Raw genomic sequence first — 24,564 nt, 5'->3', positions numbered from 1 at the left:
TTCTTGATTGCTGTGGATGGCCGTGGAGCCATGTCATGACACCTACTTTAGATTGTAGGGAATGCTCAACCATAGGCACAGAGACACTATCTCTTAAGTTATCTTCCAATTACAATGTTAGACATGGAGGAACCGAGTATCCAGACAAATATTCCCTTTTTGAAAAATACTACGAGTCTGGACTATGTCGCCTTGGCCTAACACCTTCTCTTGAGATTGATTTCCTTCGATTATCGATGGAAGCTAAACCTTTTACTGTATGTTTCCTTCATACTCATTTGCTTAGTGTTTAAATTTAAATTTTACATTTTATGATATTAGGACAGATGATTTAAGTGACACTTTAGGGGGAGAAAGAGAAAGGAGACTTACTAGTAAGTCCCTTTTTCCTTAGTCAGGAAAGAACACTGACTAAGGGCGTATTGTCCAACACTTATTGTTTTTCAATAATACCCCTCATTTTGTCTTAGTGGAAAAGACAAGGGTATATTGGTCTTTTACACTATAAATGCTTGTTTACATAATAAATGCTTAAAAAAAGTGTTGGACAATGCTAATGTCTCCATGAGGTCTTGGAAGTTAGTATTCCCCTATATATATATAAAATAATAATTGTAATAATAAATTAAGTTATTAAGCATATTATAGGGAAAAAAAGCCTTACAAAGGCCCGTTTTCCTTAGTTAGGAAAGAACACAGTTCCTCGAATATGACCAATGATTAGAATTCGCGGTAGGATATAGCAATACAGCTGCTGCTAACATTAAGTAATCCTCCTTCCGTTCAGGTCTGGCACTACAATGAATTGTAAAATGTACCACAACAATATTCGAATTCAAGGCAGCCAGGCACTTTTTTGACACTAAAGAACATGACTTTAAATAAATTAATTAGGATATTTAATAAAACTAAAATATGTGAATTTATATTTATATTCACACTCTATTTCACCACATTTCCCTTATTACACATTTTTTGAGAGAGATATTTCTATCCAAAGAGTTAATGGATAAGATAAAATATTTATATGTGAGGTGAGGGAACCTCTTATATTAGATATTAGGATCTCTTTGTATTTCTTGTTTCAATGCATAATTGGAATGCGGAAGATGTGTACAAAATTATGGCAGCTGCAAGCTTTACTCGCTTATTTTTTTTATGTTTATCGTAATTTGAGAAAATATATAATTTAATTATTAAAATCATGTTTACTTCTTGTGGAAGTGCTTCCATTTCAGAATATAACATCGAATCAATCAATTGCATTGACTAAGTCATGGTTTATTTTGTCATGCAGGAACTTGTAGGGCCATATTGGTCTCTTAGGGCTGCTTTGGGGCCTTTGGTGGAAACTCTGCTCCTGCTTGATAGGTTGTTGTTCCTCCAGGAGAGAGGCAGCTCAGTTGAAGCAGTTATGGTACCCCTATTCAATCCTTCAATATCTCCTCGGAATGTAGCCATAATTGCTCGCAAGGTTTAAAAATTGCAATTGATCATCCAATAAGGGCACTTTTGGGGTATGTTTGTAGGTGGTACCCATTTATTTTTTAAGTTGATTTGATACTGATAGTCAAATTCTTCACCATGTGAACAAATAATATGGTGCAAATATAATTTTATACATACAAAATAGTTCAGGTTCCAGTGGCTCACGAAGAATGACTTGTCATGATTTCAATCCAAAGTTCGGGATTTATCCTCGGGATGAGTATCTCCGATATATGTGTTATTGGGGTATTTCTCCATCTGATCTTTATTATATTATATCTTTGAATCTCAACCTGAAGATGATAGATAAATTCAGACTTTTAGAAGTAATTTTGCAGCTACCTACTGTTTCATGAGGATGATCTCGGTGGAGATCAACCTCACCAAAAATCAGCCCATTCTGAAACTTCTAACACCATCACAAAGAAATGGACAGTCTAAGATTCTTCAACTTGTAAATTCGAGGGTCTTACTAAAGAATCAGGATCCCTCGACTCCTAAGAATGACTCATGAAAAAAACTCATGATCCCAACCCTTTAAATGCAAAATCCAATGGTTGAGATTTATCATTGGGATAAGTATCTCTGAGATTTATGTTATCAAGATACTCATAAATCTCAAACATTGGATTTTGTGTTTAAAGGGTTGGGATCATGTGTTATTTTCATGAGTCATTCTTAGGAGTCAACGGATCCCAAGTCCCAACCCTTCTACCAAAATACCCTTAAATAAGAACTTCTCTTACGTCCGTGTTTTCTTTCCTCTGTCTCTCTGTCTGTCTGTCTTTTCCCTTTTGTAATCTTCTATAAAAGTGAGACTATTGATCTTTATGGTGTAGAAATTTCTATTGTAGTCTTACTAACCATTACTGGCATATTTTTTCCACTCTCTTAAATATGTCTTCTCTTGATTTCATCTCTTTTAAAAAACTAATGAAATGTTGTCCTAGGTCCCTTTTGATCAAGAAGTCATTCTCGAAGGGATTCTCCAAAGGTTCTCTTGTTGGCATTAACAACTCTTGGATGGACCTTACCCTTTCTGCACGGAACAACATTTCTTCTTGCAAAAGGATTCCCGATTCAATTTCTCCAGCTATGCATACCTCGGAATAATTAGGCCTCAAATATACATCAGTTAAGAGAGATGCCCATTAACCATAGCCCTTAATGTTGCCTAGAGATTTGGTGAAATGCAAATGACTTTGTGATGTGGTAAACTTTACAAAATATGATTTTTTTATTTTTTTAACCAGTTTTTATGTGCACATTTAGGGAATGTTTGGAAATGGGAGTCGGAGTTACAACTCCCACCTTAGAATTCTAATTGGTTGTTTGGTTAAGTAATTTCATGGAGTTGCAATTCCAAGAAGGTCTTCAATTCTCATTTTTAAAGGAGTTACAACACCCACCTCTATGGGAAGGATTTATAATTCTAAATAGAGCAACCCGGGAACACCCATAGTCGATTTAGGTCATGACCTATAGAAAAGTTTTAAACTAGGTTTACTACGTGTAATATAGATTATTTAGCCATCTTTACCCAAATACACTTATATACCTCTTGGACATACTCTATCAAATAGTACAGAATAACTTGGTTTGATATACTGTATAAGTACAAGGTTAGGGTTGTAATTTTCGCAAATGATTTAGCCCACAAGGAGATCGATCATGAGCTAATACTACGTTGGTATTCAAGACATCCGATTTTGCAGTTTACAATAAGATAAAGGCTCAGGTCGTTATAGTGTAGGTGCATCAATATACCTTTTAGGGTCACCTGTGAAAATACCGAGCTTTTTACCTTGTCTAGTCTTAGAGGGGGTGGGGGGGGGGGGGGTGAATAGGATAATTAAATTTTTTTTTTTTCGATTTATCTAATTTTAACTTAGATTGATAATGTGACTATTTCTTCTAAGTCATTCACCTACTTTCGATTTTGCACTTATATCTCAAAAATGCATTTAATGAAAATATATTTGAAATTTAAACATTAATTTCGTCATATCATTCAATGGTCCATTCATATAAGATTTATCTACTCGACATTCATGGCATCTTATGACATTCAAAGCATTTAAGTGTAAGTTGCGGAATCATAAAACATGTACAGCACATACGATTATAATGGTTTAGAAATGTGTCTACATCCATTCTCACGGCAAGTCTTTAGTTTGCAATGCAATAGTTGTTCACTTAGAATTTAAACATCTATGGCATGTCATACATCGCATAATATTCATTCATAGTATGCATTCATCTAAGTATAATTAATAGAGGTATTTCCACAAACACGAGACAAGCATTTTATAGTGGTTCGACAACGTGCTTACATCCACTCCCAAGGTTTCTACCTAGGAACTTGGAGTTCATTATTAAAGAAATTTATAATTCATCTCGAATCGTACATAGAATTTTTATATTTAGGCTAAATTCTAAAATTTTAAGATTGAGGGCATTCCCTAAATTTTTTTGAGTTTTATACTTCGGAAAGTCACCTACCTCTACTATTGTCAAGAATCATTGATTCGAACAAAAGCTTGATTTTTGAGGGTTGAACCAAGTAATCACATACATAGATTTCGAAAGGAAAAAATCAAAATTACAAGGACTTACTCAACTCTTAAGGTTTGTCAATGGCGATCTTGAGTTTTTTGAGTACGTCTCGACGGTTGGATCTTTCAATCAAGCTTCCGAGTTTGGATTCTTGTGATCACTTCTTCAATCTTCTCCTTTTGCTTTTTGCTCCATGAATGTACCAATGTGTATGCTAGGTGAGGTTTGATGGTTAGAATGAGATCAAATGAAAGGTCTAAGAATATTGAAGGGGTTCACTTAAGTTAGATTCTTATGAGAGTAGAAAAAGCTCTCTAAGTGTGGAAAGAGGAGAGTTAAACATCTCTAGGGTTTGATCTAGCCCAGCAATGAACTCAAGAGATGTGTTTTAAAGATATTTGAAAAACAAAAAAATACTTACCGGTGGCGTCGGGTTGATTCTTGGTGGCATCAGGTGCTCCAATAGTCATATTTCCTAGTTTTAAGACTGTTGGAGTAGTCACCTGGCCTGGTAGAAAATAGAACTTGCTGCCAGGGCCCTTGGTGGACAACCTAGCGGTGTCGGGTAAATTACCAAAATGCCCTTTTGGGTCATTTTGGCCCATTTTGGGTATATCTTACACCCTAAAGCTTCGATGAACAAACTACTTAGAGATTTTTTAGATCTTACTAAATAAAAGGTCCTCAAACTTTCACCAAGGGATGGGCCAAGGAAAAATGGGTCAAATTACCAAAATACCATTTTAACCATTTCGAGTTAAATTGAGCTCTCGGAAAGTTCGATAATTAAATGATTTGGGGATTTAATAGATCTTGCGTATATAAGATCTCCAAACACTCACTAAGGACGGGTGATGGTCTAAGGGTGTTTAAATTACCAAAATACCATTTTTGACAATTTAAAACTCCTAAAAGCTTCAATGAATGAATAGATCGAGGTACTTACGAATATTAGTCGGCCTAACAATCATCTAGGTGTTGGAGAATGGTTTAGGTGGTCTCATTACCTTTTAGGTTTTATGAACACATTATGAGCATTTTTTTCTCGATGTGCTCTAGGTTGAGTGGTTTTATCGGGGTCTTCGCATGTCTTTAATTGTAAATCGGTCAAACACACAATTTAACTCTCGGGATTGACAAAATCTGGAACTAACAATCTTCCACTTTGTCAATTACGAGACAAAACTTACTTTAGACCAAATAGATTGGGAAACATTCTCAGAATGACCAACACATTTAAACTCGATTAGAATCTTACAAAAGTGTTTAAAAATAAAAATCTAAGATTCTAATGGCTTCGTTCCCCCTTAGATACTGCTTCCCTTGCTCCCCTTGAATGGTTTACCTATAAGATTTAACTAGAATAGTACACAGGTGGAAATAATATTCTCTTCCTTTTTGTCAATGTTTAATAAATGGTATAATTAACCCAATGTCGACATAATATATATCAATAAGTATAGGGAAACATAAACATGCAAGCAATAATTATGATTATCAAAGCAAGATGCATGGCGGAAGCAAACATAAATTTGCCAAAACTGATATAACTATAAAACATAGGTATGACATGATAACTGACACATGAACAAATTATTTAGTAACTCATGGTCATAACATGCAAACGTGTGCAAAACAATATGTCAATGAATGTTCAAATGCACAAGTGACAGCTGTAAAAGATTTAACTATAGAGAATAATTGTATAAAAAATAAAAGTCAAAAATATTTTACTATTGAAACATTGACATAACATGCTAACAAGCTAGTAAAGATATACAAATAAGAACTTAGCAATTGTAGTATGACAAATGTGTGAAGAATTTAAACGCTAAAAATAGAGATCATTCATGCGATGCATGTTAACAATACATGAATTGTGTCACGTGACCACGTTTGATCATTATGTTCACAAAATGATTTAAATATGAGAAATATATGAAGAAGAATTAAGTAAGGGAGTTCAAGAGGTGAACAAAACACATGGGAAAAGAAAGAAAATATTTTTTTCTCTTTCTTGTCATGTTGCTATCAGGTGCCGTCGGGTGAAAAAACAATTTAGCAATTTTTTTTAATGATTTAAATATTTTGGAGATGTCAAAAATGAAAAATTTTCACCTTAACTCTTTCTCAAGAAGTCTTGAAATTTTTTTAAAGGCCGTGCCAATTTGCAAAATTTTTAAGAATCCAAGAGAAATAAAATATGCTAAAAATGAGTAAAGAGATTTGAGTGAACCTTACGATAAAACTTAGATGGGGTCCATGAGCCCAAATATACCAATAAAATCAAGTTTTATAGTTGCTCAAGTTTTGGCAAAGTTGGTCACAATGACCAAAAGTGACATGAAAAATTTTCTTATAGGAAATTTGACTATAAAACTATTGAATAAGTCTTATTAATCAAAATTTGCCAATATTGGTTCAAATTTGGTAGACCAATGGAATTCTGTGGTGTACACGAGCATCCCATCAATTTATGATTAGGAGCATAAAGGCTTCAAATTCCTCAAATATTCCAATAAAAGTACAACAAAGGTTTTCACATAAGATGTGCAAATTTGGTGCAAAAATCGAAAGTAAAAAATTGTCCAATGTGTGTACGTTTACTTGGGCAATTTGTTGACTAGAAGCAATGGACACCATCATCCTTAAGTGGACTTATTTTAAGAATAGAGTGATGATACAAGTATTCAAATATACCAATAAATAATATGTTCTTGAAATAAGATGGATTTTTGGATGACGTGGCCACACTAACTTCGATGACATGAAAATTTCTAAAATGAAAAATTCTCAGAAATGAGGTCTTAACCTTGATTTTACTAAAAAGTACAAGATAATGAATCAAAAATTCAAATTTACCAATTAAGACCAATTTGTGAGTTTGTGGACTCAAGAGTGTCTCCAATTGCCATGTATTTTACATACCAGTGTGAGGATTTCCAAAGATTTGACTGGGGAGATGATCATTAACTATTGGTGTGTTTTTCGGCATGAGAGACGAGGATGACAATGAGGTAGGGTAGGAAATACTTCCTCCTCAATGTCGTTGAATCAGTTGAACCTATATCCTTTGTTGGTTGATCGTCAACTACAACATTTATGGACTTTTGAATAGAGTAAGTTCTCTAATTGATGACTCGTTAAGGATGACTATGAATATACTAACATATAGTTTCGTCATTTCTCAAATCAACCTTTCCTAGGTTTTCATGGTCTTTGAAGAGTATAATATTTGTTGTTAAAGATCTTGAAATATATAATATTAGGAGATAAGTTGTTCTACAAATCATAGGTTGTCGATTTGTCATGTTCTAAGATATACACAAGAATAAGGTATTCGGCAATGTTTACAACCATGGCTCAAATTTTACTATGAAGTATAACTAGCCATTTTCTGTAGAATAGAGTTGATCTCTCAACACCTCCATAATGCTAAGAGATCTTTAGAGCTGAGAATTTATGTCATCTCTTATGACTGTCACAGAATTAAGTGAATTGACTATTCTCAAACTCTCCACCATGATCATTTGAGATTCGTTCTATTTTTGTTTGAAATTGCTTAATGACATTCTTGAATCTATCAAATGTGTCTAATTTTTTACTTGAAGAATGCAACTAAACAAAATTTAGAGTGGTTATCTACTACTATTAGAAAATGTCTCTCACCTATTAGAATTTGAATTCTTGTGGGATCCACAAGATCCATGTGAAGTAATGTAGAGGATTTAAAGTAGTTAAAGTGTTTATCTCTTTGTGGGTACTACGAACTTGTTTACCAATATGACACTTCTCATGAACATTTCTAGTTTTATTGTCAAGCTTGGGCAACCATTGGCCTAATATTTTTTGAAGTATGTTGAGACATGTTCTTGTAGTAAAGATGGTCAAGATGTTGAAACCACAACTGGACCTCGTCAACTTGAGTCACATTACTCACACATGAAATGGTAGTTTTTCCAGTGTCTTTGATAACATAACAGTCATTGGATGTATAGAAACCTCTCATAGTCATTTTCCTACTAATATCTGAGATCTCACACACCATGCGATTGAAACTCATCGATTGTTCTCTATTGCACATTTGAGATATGCTGAGGAGCTTATATTTCAAACCATCTACAATGAAGACAATTTCAACCTTAGGCATCCCTGGTCTACTGACTATGTCACACCCAACAATTCTAACGATACAATTATCACCAAAGGTGAAATAACCTCCATTGAACTCTACCAAGTGACTGAACTGGCTTTGGTCACTAGTTTTATGTTTGGAGTGACCGCTATCCAAATACCATTGTGTGAAATCTCTTACCTTAAGAAATGTGTGAATCACAAGGTACTAGTTATCCCTAGATTTAAGTTTTCAATTCAAAATAGATTCTTTGGATAGAGGATTATTTTTAGGAGGAGAAGGGATTTTCCTATTGAGCTCATATTTCTTCTTCCTTGGTGAGTTTTAAGTCGAGGACCTACTGTTCTTAGGTGATCTTGAAGGTGGTATCATCTTCGAATTCCTCCTACACACCTTGATTACTTCCACTTGATTTGAAAGGCTCTCAAGCTTTCAAATTTAGGAGAGCAACCTAATTAAATAAATCTCTCATAATATAGTATACTATAGGAGATGAAGAATTTATCACTTCATTGGACTTGGAGGGCTCATTTTTCTTTACAAATGGTTCAATTTCTATAAATGAGCCTATTCTATCTCATGCAACTTTTTTTTTTCTACCACTGAAGATTTACCAAGGGAGATTAGGGTGATTCTGGAGTAAATGGTCTTGTGCTCAAATTTAATATGACCAATTTCTTCGTAGAAGTTATAGATGATCACTTTTTTGAAGTGTCTCTTTGAGTAAGAAATTTTTTTCAAAAATGGCGACCTTCTTGGAGTCCTTCTTGGGATATGAAGTGTTTCCAGAAGTGATTGTTTTCTTGGAGTACGAAAAGTCTCACGGAACAAACACTATGGGAGTGGGAGGCGATAAAGAATTATAACTATCATAGCTTAGACTTCTCTTATCCCCAAATGGTTTCCTTATACCCAAGATTTTTTCATGTTTCTCACTACCTTGGGTATAGTTATGCTCAAGTCTAGCATAATATGACTCTAACTCAAAGATAACAAATTATAAGATTATATTCTCATCTTACAGATGTACCAATTCAATATTTTGATGAGATATAGTTGAGTTTGCCATATTGAGTTGAATTCACAAATGTTGAGATTTAGTGATCAAGCCACCTCTCTCTCCAACAACTCTTGTGCTCTAGAATCTTTTTGAAGGGAAATTTTAAGTTTAACTTTCAAGTTTTATAACTCAATCCCTAAAGAGTATTTTTCTACAACCATTTGTTCTAGAAGATCTATTAATCTCTCATTTCTACATTTTTCTAGACCATGTTCCTTAATGAGTGCAACATGATTCACAAACAAGTAATGGAAGGCATATTGGAGCTCAAAACATTTTGAATGTCTTCTTCGTTATTATCATCAGAAGAGGAGGCTACTTGAGGAGAATATTTATTTACCAATATTTTTTCATCATCAATTTCATCCATAGAAGGCATGGAGATCGTGGTCGATGCCATACGGATCCTGAAGGTATTACAATCTTCAAAATTTGAAGAATTTTTTCTCTCACCTTCTAACTCATCTGAGTCATCGTACGTGGTTTTTGTAGCCATTTTTTCCCTTGTGCCTAGATTTTTGACAATTAGTTGTTCTAGGCTTCGAGGGACAAATTGTGAAAAAATGGCCAATGCCTCTAAATTCATAGGCTTTAGTATCATCCTTTGACTTACAGAGGTTTACAATGGGTCACCTTTTGTCATTAGAATTACTCATTTTACTAAAGTTATGTGATCTTCTCTTTTTATGGACTATCTTATAATTTGTCCTCATCAAAATCATGTCCTCAACATCTAGATCACTCTCATTGTTTTCCTCAAGGATAGTTTTACTATGAATTTTGGAGGAGGAATGAGATGACATGTGAAATAATTATTTAGAGGATGGCTTTGAAGAAGAAAATCAAGTCCAACGTCTACTTTTTTTAGGGAGGGCCTTCGAGATGGAGCTTAACTATGGAGAGCAATCCAATAAGTTCTTCAATACGTATGGTCTGAACATCGCGGTACTCTATTGTCGAAGTTACTTTTAAAGTGAATTTCTTAGGTAGGGATCTAATAATTTTCAAACATATACTACCTTGTGGAACAAGCTCACCTAGACAATACATAGAATGAAAAAAATGTCACAAAGTTTAGCAAAGAATTCAGGGATACTTTCGTTTCCTTCTATTTTAATATTTTCAAATCAAATCCTAAAAAGTTCAAGTTTCGATATCTTAACTATGTTTGTATTCTCATGTAGTCTCTAGGATTTGCCAAGCATGTTTAGTCGACAAACAAGTGCCAGTTCTTTGAAGTTCATTTTCAGTCATAGCCAAGTGAATGACATTAAGTGCTATGAGATTATTGCTATTGTCGGTCTTTTCATGTTCGGTCCAATCATTAGATTACTTTGGAACCGAAGTGGAGACATCTTTTTTCAATCGTCTCCATAGGTGGTTCCCATCCATTTTCAACCATGTCCCAAATGTCATGTCTTAAGGAGTTGATGTATCTCATCATCCTAATTTTTCAAAATACATATTTTGAGCCATCTAATATTGGGGGTTGAATGAAAAATCACTTGGACTTAGATATGATTCAAAGTCTTAGGATCTACTCTAGAATGTTAAGCCTATCAAGAGTAACCCCCTCTGATACCAATTGAAAATATCAGGCTTCGTATCGTGTCCAATCCTAATGGGAGGGGGGGGGGGTGAATAGGACAATTAAATTTTTTTCGATTTATCAAATTTTAACTTAGATTCATGATGTGACTATTTATTCTAAGTCATTCACGCATCCTCAATTTTGCACTTATGTTTCTAAAATGTATTTAATGAAAATACACTTAGAATTTAAATATTCATTTTGTCATGTCATTCAATGGTCCATTCATATAAGATTCAGTATTCATGGCATTTTATGATAATCACAACATTTAAGTGTAAGTTGGGGAATCATAAAACATGCACGAGACGTAAGACTATAATGGTTCGACAATGTGCCTACATCTATTCTTACGGCAAGTCTCTAGTTTGCAATCCAATAGTTGTTCACTTAGAATTTAAACATTTATGACATATCATAATATTCATAGTATGCATTCATCTAAATGTAAATTAATAGAGGTATTTCCACAAACACGAGACAAGAATTTTGTAGTGGTTCGACTACGTGCCTACATCCACTCTTAAAGTTCCTATCTAGGAACTTGGTGTTCACTATCAAAGAGGTTCATGGTTAACCTCGAACCGTACATATAAGTTTTATGCATAGGCTAAATTCTAAAACCTTAATATTGAGAGAAATGCATCCTCTCAAAATTTTTGAGTTTTATACCTCGAAAACTTACCTACCTCTACTCTTGTCAAGAATCATCGATTCAAACAAGAGCTTGATTTTTTAGGGTTGAACTAAGTAACCACATACATAGATTTCGAAGAAGGACTCACTCAACTCTTAAGGTTTGCCAATGGCGATCTTGAGCTTTTCAAGTCCTTGAGTTCATAAGTATGTCTCGATGGTTGGATCTTTCAATCAAGCTTCCGAATTCGACTCCTTATGATCATGATGTTAATATATACGAGAACCTAATTTTTATATCAAACTTAAGGAAGACAAGTAAGGGTCGAACACTGGGAAATGGTGTAGTTACCAAGTTAAAGGAAATGAAGTTAACCTAAATCAATATTCAAACCTATTTTTGTGTTTTGTGTAATCAAAATGAAAGTAAAAGTTGTTGAAAAATAAAGCAATAATAATGAAAATGAAGCTAAGAACAAGAGAAGAGTACCACTAATGATTAGAATTATTTAGGGCTATCATTTAAAATCACATCTAAGTTTTATCATTTTTTTAACTCAACTCCAAGGGCTTGGTGTAAACTCCTTGAGTTGGAAGATATAGCATGAAAGCTTTAATAACACAGGAGTTAGGGCTCCTTCACTCATTAATGTGTGAAGTCCCTACTACCAATTATTTAGATTAAGCAAATTTTATCTTGATCCAATCTAAGTATAAAGTATCTAAGTTAAGCACAAAAGGTGTAAGGATTCATCTAGAGCTTTGATCCATTAGAGTTGGACAAGGTCTTGAAAACAACCCAATAATCATCAAAGAAGTATGGAAGGATAAAGAACAAAAATATAGTAGTAATAACTTACTCCTAAGCTTCCTTATCTCACTAGTAAAGGGAATTTAGCCCATGGTCATTGTAAGAAAATAAGGAGAAGTAGTAAAATTAGTTGAGTAATCAAGGTATACTATCTTCTTTTTAGAGAAATTAAAGAAACTTGTAGAAATAGAAATTATCCTAAAGTGGAAAGTTATAAGAGAAAGTGCTAAGGGCACTAGTGGATAGAAGAGAGAGAGAGAGAGAGAGAGAAAGGGAGGGTCATTTCTAATTTGAAAAATGATCTATTTATAAACATTCGATGCTCTAGTAGGACCCAAATATAGCCGCCATCCTTCTTGCGCGTGTTAGCTACTGAGAGACAAATTGATGTAGTTTTAGGGCGCTTCAATCGAGGTTCATTATGCTACAAAGATATTTGACCGCGTCGCAATCCTATCGAGACTTTTGGTTATTCAATTTGGTATGATTGCTTGATTGGTCGTCCAGATTGTAATGCATACTTGATTGGTTGATTTGGTAGTCCATCTTGATGATTTGATATTTGAACTGTACAATGAATACACGTAATCAAGACTTTCTAAAAAATGCATTAGTTTTATGCAATTATACCTATTTAGCATGGTAGAACATATAACGTGATAATTTAAAGTTTAACATCAATATTTACTTAATTTAATGAAATAGGACAGAAATTGAGATAAATATTTGGGAAAAGTGCGGATAGCTCATTGTTTTGATACACTAATCACACCCCAAACTTATCTTTTTCTAGTCCTTTAGAAAATAAATTGTTACTTTCATAGGCATCTTAACTACATTTAGCATATGCAGTAAGCCCTTAAACCGCTAGGATAACCCTAGTGGATGAGTTTGACTCATGAGGGTTTGTAGAGAATACACCCACAAAATTCAAAATAACTTTTTGAGGTAACAATGATTAAAATCGAAACTTATATTTAAAAGCATAGGTTATTTATGATTTGTCGGTCATTTGAAAGTAACACCGGTATAGAGTCCCAACTTTTATTTCTCTATAAACAAACCTAGACTTAAATTGACCTTTAAGAGATGGTACTTTTAATTTAAAAACTTGAGATTGGTTTTATAGGGTGAGTTCTAACCATTTTTTTAATCAGGAGTAGGTGGATTGACTTGGGCCTGTCTAGGGTAGTGAGAAGTATGGATGTTCATTTTAATACCTTGAAGGGACTTTATCTGTGATATTCTAGTGTACTCACATTTTTATACTTGATGTCTTTCACCCTATTAAAATTCTAAACTTTTAACTTTGAATCTTTGATTCCTTCTTTCTTTCTCGCTTCGAGGGATATTTTTCTCTTCACTTGATCTCGTTTTCTTTTTCTTTTATATTTCTTTTTCACTTTTTTTAAAAAGAAAAATAGACAGTCATTTTCAAAGTATCCAGTTCTGTTTTTCTTCTAATTAACCAACCAAATGAATAAGGAAGTCAAAGTTCATCAAACCTAATTTTTCCTTATACTCTAGGTGGAAAGAAGGTAAGCAACTCATTCAATTCAACCTAGAATCTTGGTAATTTATTAGAAGCAACTCAAAACTTAAGGTAACGTTGCTCTAATATTTGTTTAAGAGAAATATGGATGGGGTTCTAGATCAAAGCTTCCAACCAAAGATTGATCTACGATTTTTAACCAAGTGCTTAAAGATACTGTAGATACGTGATCCTCAATTACGAGTACCACACCTACTAAGGATTGGAGTCGCCACCATTCATATTGTAAGAAGGTGTGAATGGTCACCCGATGTACAGTTTTTGAAAAAGTGTCATTTTGGTGTTTAGTGACTCACGATGGATAAGGTACTAATCAAACCTTGAGATCGGGATAAGCGGTTCATTTGGAGAAAAGGGAAGGTGTTAGGCACCATTTTCTCCCCGCCAAATGGTGGTAACCTCAATACAACTCGATCATTTTTTATTGAAAATGCAAAACTAAAATAAATGCCACGTGTCGGTGACTTGTACTCTAAGTAGGGATTCATTTTTGGCTTTAACTTGTAAGGATCATCTCATCGAAGGAGATGATCCTAGAGAGCATTAGCCTTAGACATAATCAATATTTGAAAAGTGTTGGCTAAGTTCATAGATCCATTCTCATGAATTGAGGAGGATCCGTATTCCAATTGCCTCAAAATAACTTTAGGATTAAAATTGATTTTTATTTTTAATAGGGATTACAACCCCTATACTTTCAACCGAACCAAAGTCCGATCTACTAGAGATAGGGAAGGAGAAGTATTACATCCTAAGTCCTTCTAAAAATAAAATAAAGAGAGGAGGAGGATTATAGAAGAGGGATAATAAGAGGGTAGAGAGAGAGAAAGAGGGGGGGTTGATCCTTTGACCCACCTTGAAGCTTCAATCTTTTTTTTCTTCATTTTTCTTCTTCTTTTATGTCTTCTTGAGTCCTTAGTAATTTAGGAGAATGTTACTTTTTTGTATGATTAAAGGAGTAGAGAAGAGATGATAAGAGAATTGAGTTGAGTGTAGTATATTTGTGTGAGACTTAGGGAGGGGAGAGAATTGGTAACCATTTTTGGGAAGAGGAGGGGGGTATTTATAGGTGTTGGGAGGATATTTTAGGGACATAATGGGGTGAATTATTGGGAGAGTAGAGAATGACGTAGGTTTTAAAAATGAGGGGTATGAAATTTAGAGTGGAGGGGAAGGTAATTATGTAATGAGTGAAAATTGATAGTGTTTGGATCCAAATGGTTTGGATCTTACCCAATCCATTTGGGTGGAGTGTTTGGTGAAATGAGATGAGTGATGTGTGATGGAGAGAATGGGGGTGTAAGGTGTTAGGTGTTTGATTGAGTGTTAGGTTGGTTGAGGAGGTGAGATGTTTAGATTTAGGAGAATGAGTTGTGTAAGGGGGTGTAAGGGATTAAGTGTTTGGAGTTTTTGGGAGGGTTAATGAGATGATGACATATGTTAAAAAAGATGTGGAGATGGGGTGATTAGATGAATTGATTGGTGAGAGTAGGTGTTTGATTGAAGAGAAATGGTATGGGTTAGTTTTGTGAGAATGATTTTTGTAAGAAATGATGGGGGGAGGTGTGGGTTGTGATGTGAGTTGGTGGAGTGATTAGATAAAAGTGATGGGTTAGGGTATAGGGGATATGGGTTGTGATGTGGGTGGTTGATGGTGTTAGAGAAGGTAAGGTGGGTAGTTAGGGAAGGGTATGGGTTGAGATGATTTTTTGAGAGAGATGATGTGGGTAGATGAATGTTAGAGAAAAGTGATGGAGGTAGATGATTAGATAAGGGAGGCAAGAAGGGAGAATGACATGTGTCATTTTTTATGATAAAAGGATGATTTGTTGATGTGGGTTGTTGTTAATGGGTTAGGGTTATGGGTTATATATGAATTGGATATAGATAAGGGTTCGTGGGATTTTTAGTGTATTGGGCTTGGGTTATGAAAGGTTTGGGGATTGGTAGGGTTGTTTTAGGAATGGGTTTTGGAGGGTGGGTATGTTTTAGGGTTTAGGTGATATGGGATTGAATTTGGGTTAGGGGTAAGGTGAGAAATTAATTTTGGAAAGTTGAGGGTTTGTGGGCTTTGAATAGGCTTTGGTTTTTTTCGGGTTTGGAAGTGGAGCGGTGGAGGGTAGTGGGTATCCCAAGTCTTATTTTACAAATTTTTTTAATCTTTTTAGGGAGTTTTGAAAATCATTGGATTGAGCAAAATGCCACGTGTTGGCAAATTGGGCTTTTTAAGCCCGCTGGTGTAGACACCCCATTTTCGCATTCGCCTGATTAATCAACTCGTCAACCAGATTGCAACGGTTCCCCATGATGGATGTTTATTCCAATGATTTGTTTTGTTACTAGATATGTTTCAGAAATTCGGATAAGGTATCTCAAGCAAACAAAACTATAGAAACCATAATACGCTAGGAAAATATAACCCCAAAAGCTTAGAAATCATCATTTTTTAGACAAAAAGAAGCTTCACGATAAAAATCACTAAAAAATAATCAAATTACCAAAATACCCAAACCTTAAAATATCCCTAGAGCCTACGTTATGCTTAGAAAAACCTATTCAAATACATAAAATAACAAATCAAAACCAAATAAATCATTTTACCAATTTTCACAGAATTCGACAAACTTACGAAAATGCCCCTTATAAAGTTCATGACCATTTCACACAAAAAACCTCATAAATAATAAAAACCAACATTCCCATTGAATTCCTTACGAAAAATCGATTCCAAAACATCCTGGAACATTGAAAAACGACTTAAAACGCAAAAAGTCATCTCCGAGGGCAAAACAATAATTTTATAATTTAATAATTAAAAATTTTAAAATTAATAAATGAAACATTAAATAATGTAAAGTGAAACATTAATAAAATTAATTTAAAAATTTGAACAAAAAAATTGATCAATCAGGCTCTCAAGCAAAATTGTTGATGGTTGCTAAGATATTTATTCAAGAACCCCTCCATCTGAGGCCCAAAGAATTAAAGATATAATAAAGCAGGTTCTCCAAAAAATTAAAGTCAATCAAGTAAGACTAAAGTCAAGATCTTAAAGTCAATCAAGTAAGACTAAAGTCAAGATATAAAAGTCAACCAAGTAAGACTAAAGTCAAAATCTTAAAGTCAATCAAATGGGACTAAAAGTCAAAACCCTAATAGAGTTCTAATTAAATAACAACTTTATTTAATAGAATTCTAACTAAATAATATCTCTTTCTCAAAGAATTATAATTAAACAATAATTCTTTCTAAAAGAATTATAATTAAATCTTAACTCTATCTAAAAGGCACTTAAAAAAGTTTATAAATAGGAGCCTCCACGCTCTATTTTCGTATCAAAAAATAAATCCTAAGAGAAGTACGTCAAAAAGCTTTCCTAACCTCCCATAAACCCTAATTTTGAAGTCCTAACTTCTTACTTAACACCCATACATCAACTTTAGCTCGAAAAACACTTAAAAGCCCTTCAAAAACACCTAGAAATCCATAAACAAATCGAAGAATCCAGATCTAAGAAAGAGATACCTTGTCTCGGAGATCAGAAATCAGATCCGAAGACAGAACGAAGCGAAGAATACTATACAAGAAGTTACTCTATAAGATCTGAGGGAACGAGACCATTGTCTTCAGAAAGGTATTTATTTCTTGTTATTTTTTATTACTTAGGTCTTTCAGCATTGTAGTTTATTTGGGAATTAGTAGAGACCGGCGTTTGCTGGGCGGGATTGGTACCTAACACCTTCCAACCCCGTAACATGATCCCCGGATCCATTTTTCTTTTCTTTCGTAGATTAGTAGTATTTACCTTTTTAGAGTCAGTATTCGGTTCCTAGACCGTAATAACTAGGTGGCGACTCCTAAACCTCAAAAGTCAAAAACGGATCTGCGCACCCCGCGGATCGATGGCGCTTTCAGTGGCGACTCCACTGGGGATCATTGATGATCAAATTTAAAAAACCCCAAGTATGGGAGCATTGCTAAAACGATCTAGATTTTTTTTTCTTTCTTTTTAGTTGTTAGTTTATCTATTTATTTTTTATTTTTAATTTCTATCATCCTTTTTGTTCAATTGTTGATCGTGTGTTTGGGTTATGAATATTCTACTTTTGTATGGTATTTGGAATGACCCCAAATAATACGAGATTTCAAAGGAATGGTTTAGTTGAGGATGGAACAACGATTATCGGACCATGAAAATTATTGTTTTTATATATTATTTTTTATTTTTTATTTTTTTTTATTATTCATTTTTTAGGAATGTGCTTGATCTGTCGTTTGAAATTTATTTTATTTTATTTTATTTATTTTTTATCAATTTTTTTATGGACAAGTTTTGCTGTCCGTTGACAGCAAGCAAAAAAAACATAAAAAAATATATAAAAAAAAATAAATAAAAGGGGATCTTTTACCTTTTTATTCGTTATTTTTAAGTATATGTCAATCTATTTTTGGGATAGCAAAATATTTTCATTTTTTTTAATTTGTTTTTTTTTTATGTATTCAGTTCTTTTAAGTAGGCAAGTTGTGCTAACAGCAAGAAAAAAAATGATGCAAAAAATAATAAAAATGAAAAAAAAGAGTTGTGCTACCCATTTGACAGCAAACAAAAATAAAAAAAAATAATTTTTTTTTTTTAAGGTAACAGCACCGTTTCAAACTGATTTTCGGGATGGTGTGCTTATATAAATTATTGTTTTTTTTAGTTCCATCTTCTTCTTCCATAAGAAGAGAAAAAACCAGCAAGAGAGAGGAACGCCTCTCTCTCTCTTTCTCTCTCCCCTGTTTCTCTATCATCTTAGAATCCGAGTTACCTCTTCCCATGATTTTCTGTAGATTTTTTCTCCTATTTCCAAAGAATCCTAGAAAATTCTCTTGCACTTGATCTCCCTTTCCATTCGTTTCTTTGTAAGATCTACATCTCGATTTGTCTCCCTTATCCGTTAGGGTTCTTGATCGATAAGGAAGCATGAACGAGTCAACCACGACTTCCATTGAATTTGTCCAATGTTTCGGGAATAAGAAAACTACAGTTGCAGTGATGCACTGCAAGCGTGGTTGAGGTTTGGTCACGATCAACGGCTGTCCAATCAGGCTCATCGAACCAGATATCCTTCGTTTTAAAACCCCTCTTGCAATTTCTCTTTCTCCCGCCTATGGTTTCACCACTACGATCAGATGGCGCTAAAGAAGAAAAAGCTCTTCTTCTTTCTTACAAACTGTTAAATCTGCTGTAGACAAACAAAAAAAAAAAGAAAAAGAAATGGAACGGTGAACAATATAGTTAAGGTTAATGTGTTACTTGCGCGGAAAGCGATCAGGGAATTGATGGCAAGAGGTTGATTAGGATAGTTCAAGCTAGCAGATTTACACGAGGACAACTAATGCTTAGTGTCTTCCTCTCAGTAACTCTTGTTTATTTTTATCTCGTAGGAACTAGTTGCTTTATTTACGGGTGAAGTATTTTGATTCAACTAAAAATTTTAATGTAATGTTCTGGACTTCTGGTTATCTTTTGATAAAAACAAAAATATAAAAAAAATACAAAGAAAAAAAAATCAAAGGAGTCTCTCTATTCTGCTATCATAAACTTATACCTGAGGAGATTATTGAGAAGCCTTTCATCGAGAGAAGAATCGAGAATAGCCCTTGATGTTCTGATTTTCAAGCCAAAAGTGCCGTCCTTTACACAACCTGCTCTGATTCGGGTTTACATGTTGATTCTATATTGGAGAGGCAAGGAATCATTGTCAAAGTTCGATGCCTAGGCTGTGGAGCCTTTTACTTTTAAAAATAAAAAAAGTTTTACCTTTAATTCCTATCTCTCACAAGAATATCTAGTGAACAGTGGACATCTTCTTTGTTGCTGTCATAGTGTTATCTTGTTTGTTTCTAAATTGAAGATCTAAGTGATTTTTATTATTTTGAATTCGTCATAGACATGGCTATCTGACTCTTTCGATTGAAGTTATTGAACCAGTATATCATGATTCTCATGTTTACAGATTTAAATGACGAAAAATACAGGTTTCATGGGTCATAGACTCGCCTGCTAGCACAATATATTTTTAAGAAATCTCGCTTGGGAGATCCTTTATTACAATTTTTTATCATAAAGATTTACCCATTTTATTGAGTTTGTCACACAAGAAATAGATCATGGTGAGGGACCCAACTTAGTTTAACAAACGGCCTTTATATGTTTGTTATTCAACAAACTTTGAATAGGACCATGACCCACATCTTTGAAGGATCCATTTGATTCTGTTGACATGTAAAATGTGTGGTTGTAATTTTTGTTTAAGATTAGTAAAGGTTCCAGCAATAAATTTGTTGAATCCAAAGGGATTTTCTTTTCTCACTAATTTAGTGAGGTTTCTTCCTTACTAAGGATCATTGACCTCGTCACGTGGCACCCGAAAAAAAATGATCCAATGTCACGTGCCTATGAAAATTGAAATTCTACAAATTTAAAAAAAAATTCAAGAATTTTTTTTTAAATTTAATCTTCTTTTTTAAATTTAATTTCATAGCTGCTCATTTTCAAAACATTGGATCAAAGTTTTTTTTTTTTTTTTTTTTTAAATGCGAATTTTACTTTTGGATCCAAACTTTTCATTAAATCTAGAAGGTTGTGACATTGGATTGCCGACATGATGAACCACGTTGGTTTAATGACCCTTAACAAGATTTTGAAATCTTATTATGATAGTTGAGCTAGTGTAGTCTTCACCTATAGTTTTCTTATGTAAGAAACTTGATTAAAGAGGGGAATTTTTGTGCTAAAAAATGCAACAAGTCTCCTAATAAAAAATAAGGAAAAATTGTTGGTGGTACTTGTGCTCTTGTCTAATCAATAATTGACATTCTTTTAATGCTATTCTAATTGATTGATCATCATTGCTCTTTGTTTCGCTTCCCAGATTGATTACTATTAGATATGTCATGATCCTGATTGTTATACACTTTGATGTACAAGTCTTGATGTGGATTTCGATGCTATGGATTTTATGTGATGTTCATATTTTGATTGGTTTGATCCAGCCCATTTATCTGAAAAATACCCCGAGCACACCCCACCCTGTTTTGCACACACCACTAGCATGTTTACTGTTTTGCACGCTTGCATGTCCCAATAAAGCCAACGTGGCACTAGTGCGTGGCCCGGTCTCTTCGGAAATGCGACGTCATTCATGAAAACCACAAATCCAGTCATGTACCGTAGAGTATATTAAACTGGGGCATCAGTATTGTCTAATCAGGTAACTTTGAAGGGGATATAGATGCACCCAGACTGGAACGACCTGAGCCTTTGACCTATTGTAAGCCGCACAGTCGCATGTCCCGTTTGCCAATGTAGTACTAGTACGTGGTCGGTCCCCTTGTGGGATGCCAAACCATTTATGAAAGCTACAACTCTTGACTCGTACCCATAGGTATATCAAAGATGATCTAAGTACATCAGTTGCACTTCTTGGTCAAAATCAGTGCTTAAGCGAGATCCTACTCCGATGTACTACGGTACTAGGAAGATAGACTACGTCTATTATAGAAAATAGGTGATTTAAGAGTGCATTTGCTCAAGCATCGTGCGCCACCTCTGATCTGGGGATTAAACTGACTGTTTTTGGCTTCAGAGAAGTGAGTTGAAGTTTTAGATTATCACCTATACGGTATATCAAACCAAGTCACCACGTACCGTCTGATTGAGTACGCTCGAGAGGTATATAGGTATCTTGGGCAAGGGTGGCCAGATAAGATTGCATTGCACGTAGTAAGCTTAGAGTCTAGAAACCGTCCCTGTAGGTCACGACTCGAACTTATCGTGGGTGTTCTTGGGTTATTTATTGAATAGGACTTTGTGAATGATGAATGCATGTGAATGATGGGATCAGAACGTATGGTTGTCCTCAAGAATCAAAATTTTTATTTAACCTGACTCGAAATTAAAATGGGTGCACCGACCCAATAAAGAATCCATTTTAAATGTGACAATGATCCATAATGACCCAGTCCATTCAATCCAACAATCATGATAGGTCGGATCACTCAAATCAAAATGATATTCAAACTTTTTTTTTCTAATTCAGGTCCCAACCCATTTTTAAATAAAAAAAGGAAAAATATTTTTCGAAAGAAGAATATTTTTCAGAAAAACATATTTTTCAAAAGAAAAGAAAATGAAGGAAAAATGATTTACAAAAGATCTATTTTTGCATGGAAAATTTTTGAAATATATTTTTTACAAAAAATCTATTTTTTGCATGGACCTTGGAAAATTACCAAAATATATTGTAAAACATAATCAGATTGGTGAAAATTTTTATATAATAAAAACATTATTTTCCAATAATTTTCAAGTATGCAATAAAATTATTTTCCTTCTGAATAATCATTGAACGGATGAATTGTTTAGTGGATTGGTGCACATAATTTAATAAAATCCCAGAATTTATTAAAATGTTATCAAGGGGGTAACACTGGAATTCACTTGTGGTGGGGTTATCATTATACCTAAGCTCAATCGTCTATCGTCTAGCTAGGGGTAAATCCGGCCAGTTAGAAAAAAATGTCAATATCAAGTCAACAGTCATAAATGACCTCAAAATTTTTCAACATCGCCCAGTTGGTCCCTAAAATCATAGTGCCTCAGTCCTACCAGTTGTAAGTAATATCTTGAGTCTGCAGTTCGTAATCAAGCCTGTTGTGGGTACTTGTCTTGAGTTTTCATGAGTCATGTGGGTTAATTTGAATCAATTTGTTTTATCAATCCATCAATGTCAGTTTTATTTAGATCGAGTCTACTATTTCCTTGTTGAGTCGAGTTTGTTTATCGAGTTTATAAAAGTGTCTATCGCCCCATCTGAATTTGATTGGATAAAGGAAATTTTTTAAATACCTCGAGCACATTAACTGATTAACTTCAAGGATAGATTTCTCTTCTGAACAAGAAGATAAAGGTTGGGCTCAACTTTTAATTAAGAAAGCAAAGGTCATTAACCTCGGAACATAATATAATTCCTAAATAGATTCAAATAGACCCCATCTTATCCTTTGAAGAACATGAAGGGACAAAAAATTTACTCAGAAATTTCAAAAGGCTTGTTCGCGTGGTCTAATAAGGATATATTAGGTGCAAGCTTGGGTGTTATCCAACATAGAATATATACTCGCTCGCTGAAATGAAAACACCAACGAGATCAAAGAAGATGTTACAAAACGTTTCAATGTTGTCTTCACTGCATCTATCATAAGTCAATACAAGGTACCTTTGGGATTGATATCTGATAACGAGTCACACTTCAAAGTCAAGGATTACTTTGTGTTCAAAGTTCAAGATCTGACATCATCTCCCTACCATCCTCAAATTAGTGGAGTGGTTGGAGCAAATAACTAATAAGAGTCTCAAAATAATCATCGTGAAAATGTGTCGATCGCACCGGGAATGATCAGAGAAGCTGTCATTCACACTGGGGGCATATTATACTTCAATTCCGTCTTCCACTGGAGTCATTCTCTATTCTCTAGTGTATAATATGGAAGCAATCTTACTAGTTGAGATGGAAATTTCGTATCACAAGGTTTTGTTGGAAAGTCAGTTGTCAGAAGCAGATTGAGTCCGACATCAGTACAAAGAACTGAACTTGACTGAAGAAAACAACTTAGAGTTCTGTACCACATGCAAACTCATCAAAGAAGAGTCACTTGCACGTTTGATAAGAAAATCAAAGTTCGCCATTTACAAGTCAAGGATTTAACTATCAGACTTTAAAGAAAATTGAGCACTCATCCTCAACCATAGGAGAAAGCCTGAATTCAATTGGAGAGATTCATTCATTAAGAAAATATTGCCTGAAAAAACTGTCAGATTTCAAGATCATGATAGAATTGAACCACCAAAGTCAACTAACCTTGATCAAATCAAGCGGTACTACATTTAAAGAGGCCATCTTTGGCCGAATCAATTTTCCTATTACCTAGTTCAATATCTCCTTTCTCAGCCTTTTGCAGTCTTTTAAAAAAAAATAATGCATTTTTCTTTCTTAGCCGATCACCTAACCTAGGGGAGGGAAAAATTCCAACTACATCTTGGTCTGATACCAAAATTATGGGGTACGTAGGCAACCTGAGAAGTTACTTCAGGCCCCACCACATCAAAATAAAAAAATAGATTCTCCGACAAAGAAAACATCTAAAAAGAAAAAAATTCAAAAGAAAAAGAAATATCATCCAAAATGGGGAACAAAATTCAAGGAAAAAGAAAATAATTTAAAAGAAAATGCCACACAAGGGGTATTTGGGTTTTTGAGCTTCAAAATTCCTTTCTTTTTATGTCCAGTCCTAAGCCTACCCATAAAAGTCCTCCTAAGTACTGTGCGAAAAAGTCAAGGAAGATAGCAAAGCATGATCAGACAGCAATTCCAGAAGTTCAAAATGGAAGAAAAAAAAATGAAGCCTACTAGGTTGAAAATCCAAAAGGACAACTTAGGAAAAAATTAGGACAAGCTCGTAAGGTTGAAAATATGAAAGGACAACCTTGGCAACAATCAGAGTAAAGAAAATAGAAAAAATTATAAGCTCGCTAGATCGAAAATCTAGATCGAAGCTCGTGTGAGATCTCGGATTTGCTGAAAATTTGATGAGTTTTGAAAATCTGATATTTTTAATCGCGTTTTGACAGATTAGAGTTGAATGCAACTCGAAAGGAAATTTTTAATTTTTGATTTTTGATTTTTTT

At 34.2% G+C, this 24,564-nt stretch overlaps 1 protein-coding gene across 6 annotated transcripts in view; it reads left to right on the top strand.

Moving 5' to 3' along the window:
* Positions 1 to 2,918, top strand: part of LOC147391196 (S-adenosyl-L-methionine-dependent methyltransferases superfamily protein) — a 54,479-nt gene extending 51,561 nt beyond the window's left edge. For 4 of the 6 annotated variants that reach the window (XM_086457811.1, XM_086457812.1, XM_086457809.1 and 1 more), the window contains one exon: positions 1,298 to 1,652. In XM_086457811.1, the coding sequence (XP_086313937.1) occupies positions 1,298 to 1,480 (183 nt within the window). In that variant the 3' untranslated portion in view covers positions 1,481 to 1,652. Of the gene's footprint in view, positions 1 to 1,297; positions 1,735 to 2,438 lie in introns of those variants that run through there. The other 2 variants (XR_015182618.1, XM_086457810.1) reach the window with 2 other exon arrangements.
* Positions 2,919 to 24,564: the final 21,646 nt, after the last annotated feature.

Source organism: Akebia trifoliata, chromosome 11 (assembly GCF_017979445.1).
Source record: "Akebia trifoliata isolate Shusen 1 chromosome 11, ASM1797944v1, whole genome shotgun sequence".
NCBI lineage: Eukaryota > Viridiplantae > Streptophyta > Magnoliopsida > Ranunculales > Lardizabalaceae > Akebia > Akebia trifoliata.
The sequence above is the reverse complement of the archived record's forward strand: the minus strand, read 5'-3'. Positions and strand labels throughout refer to the sequence as shown.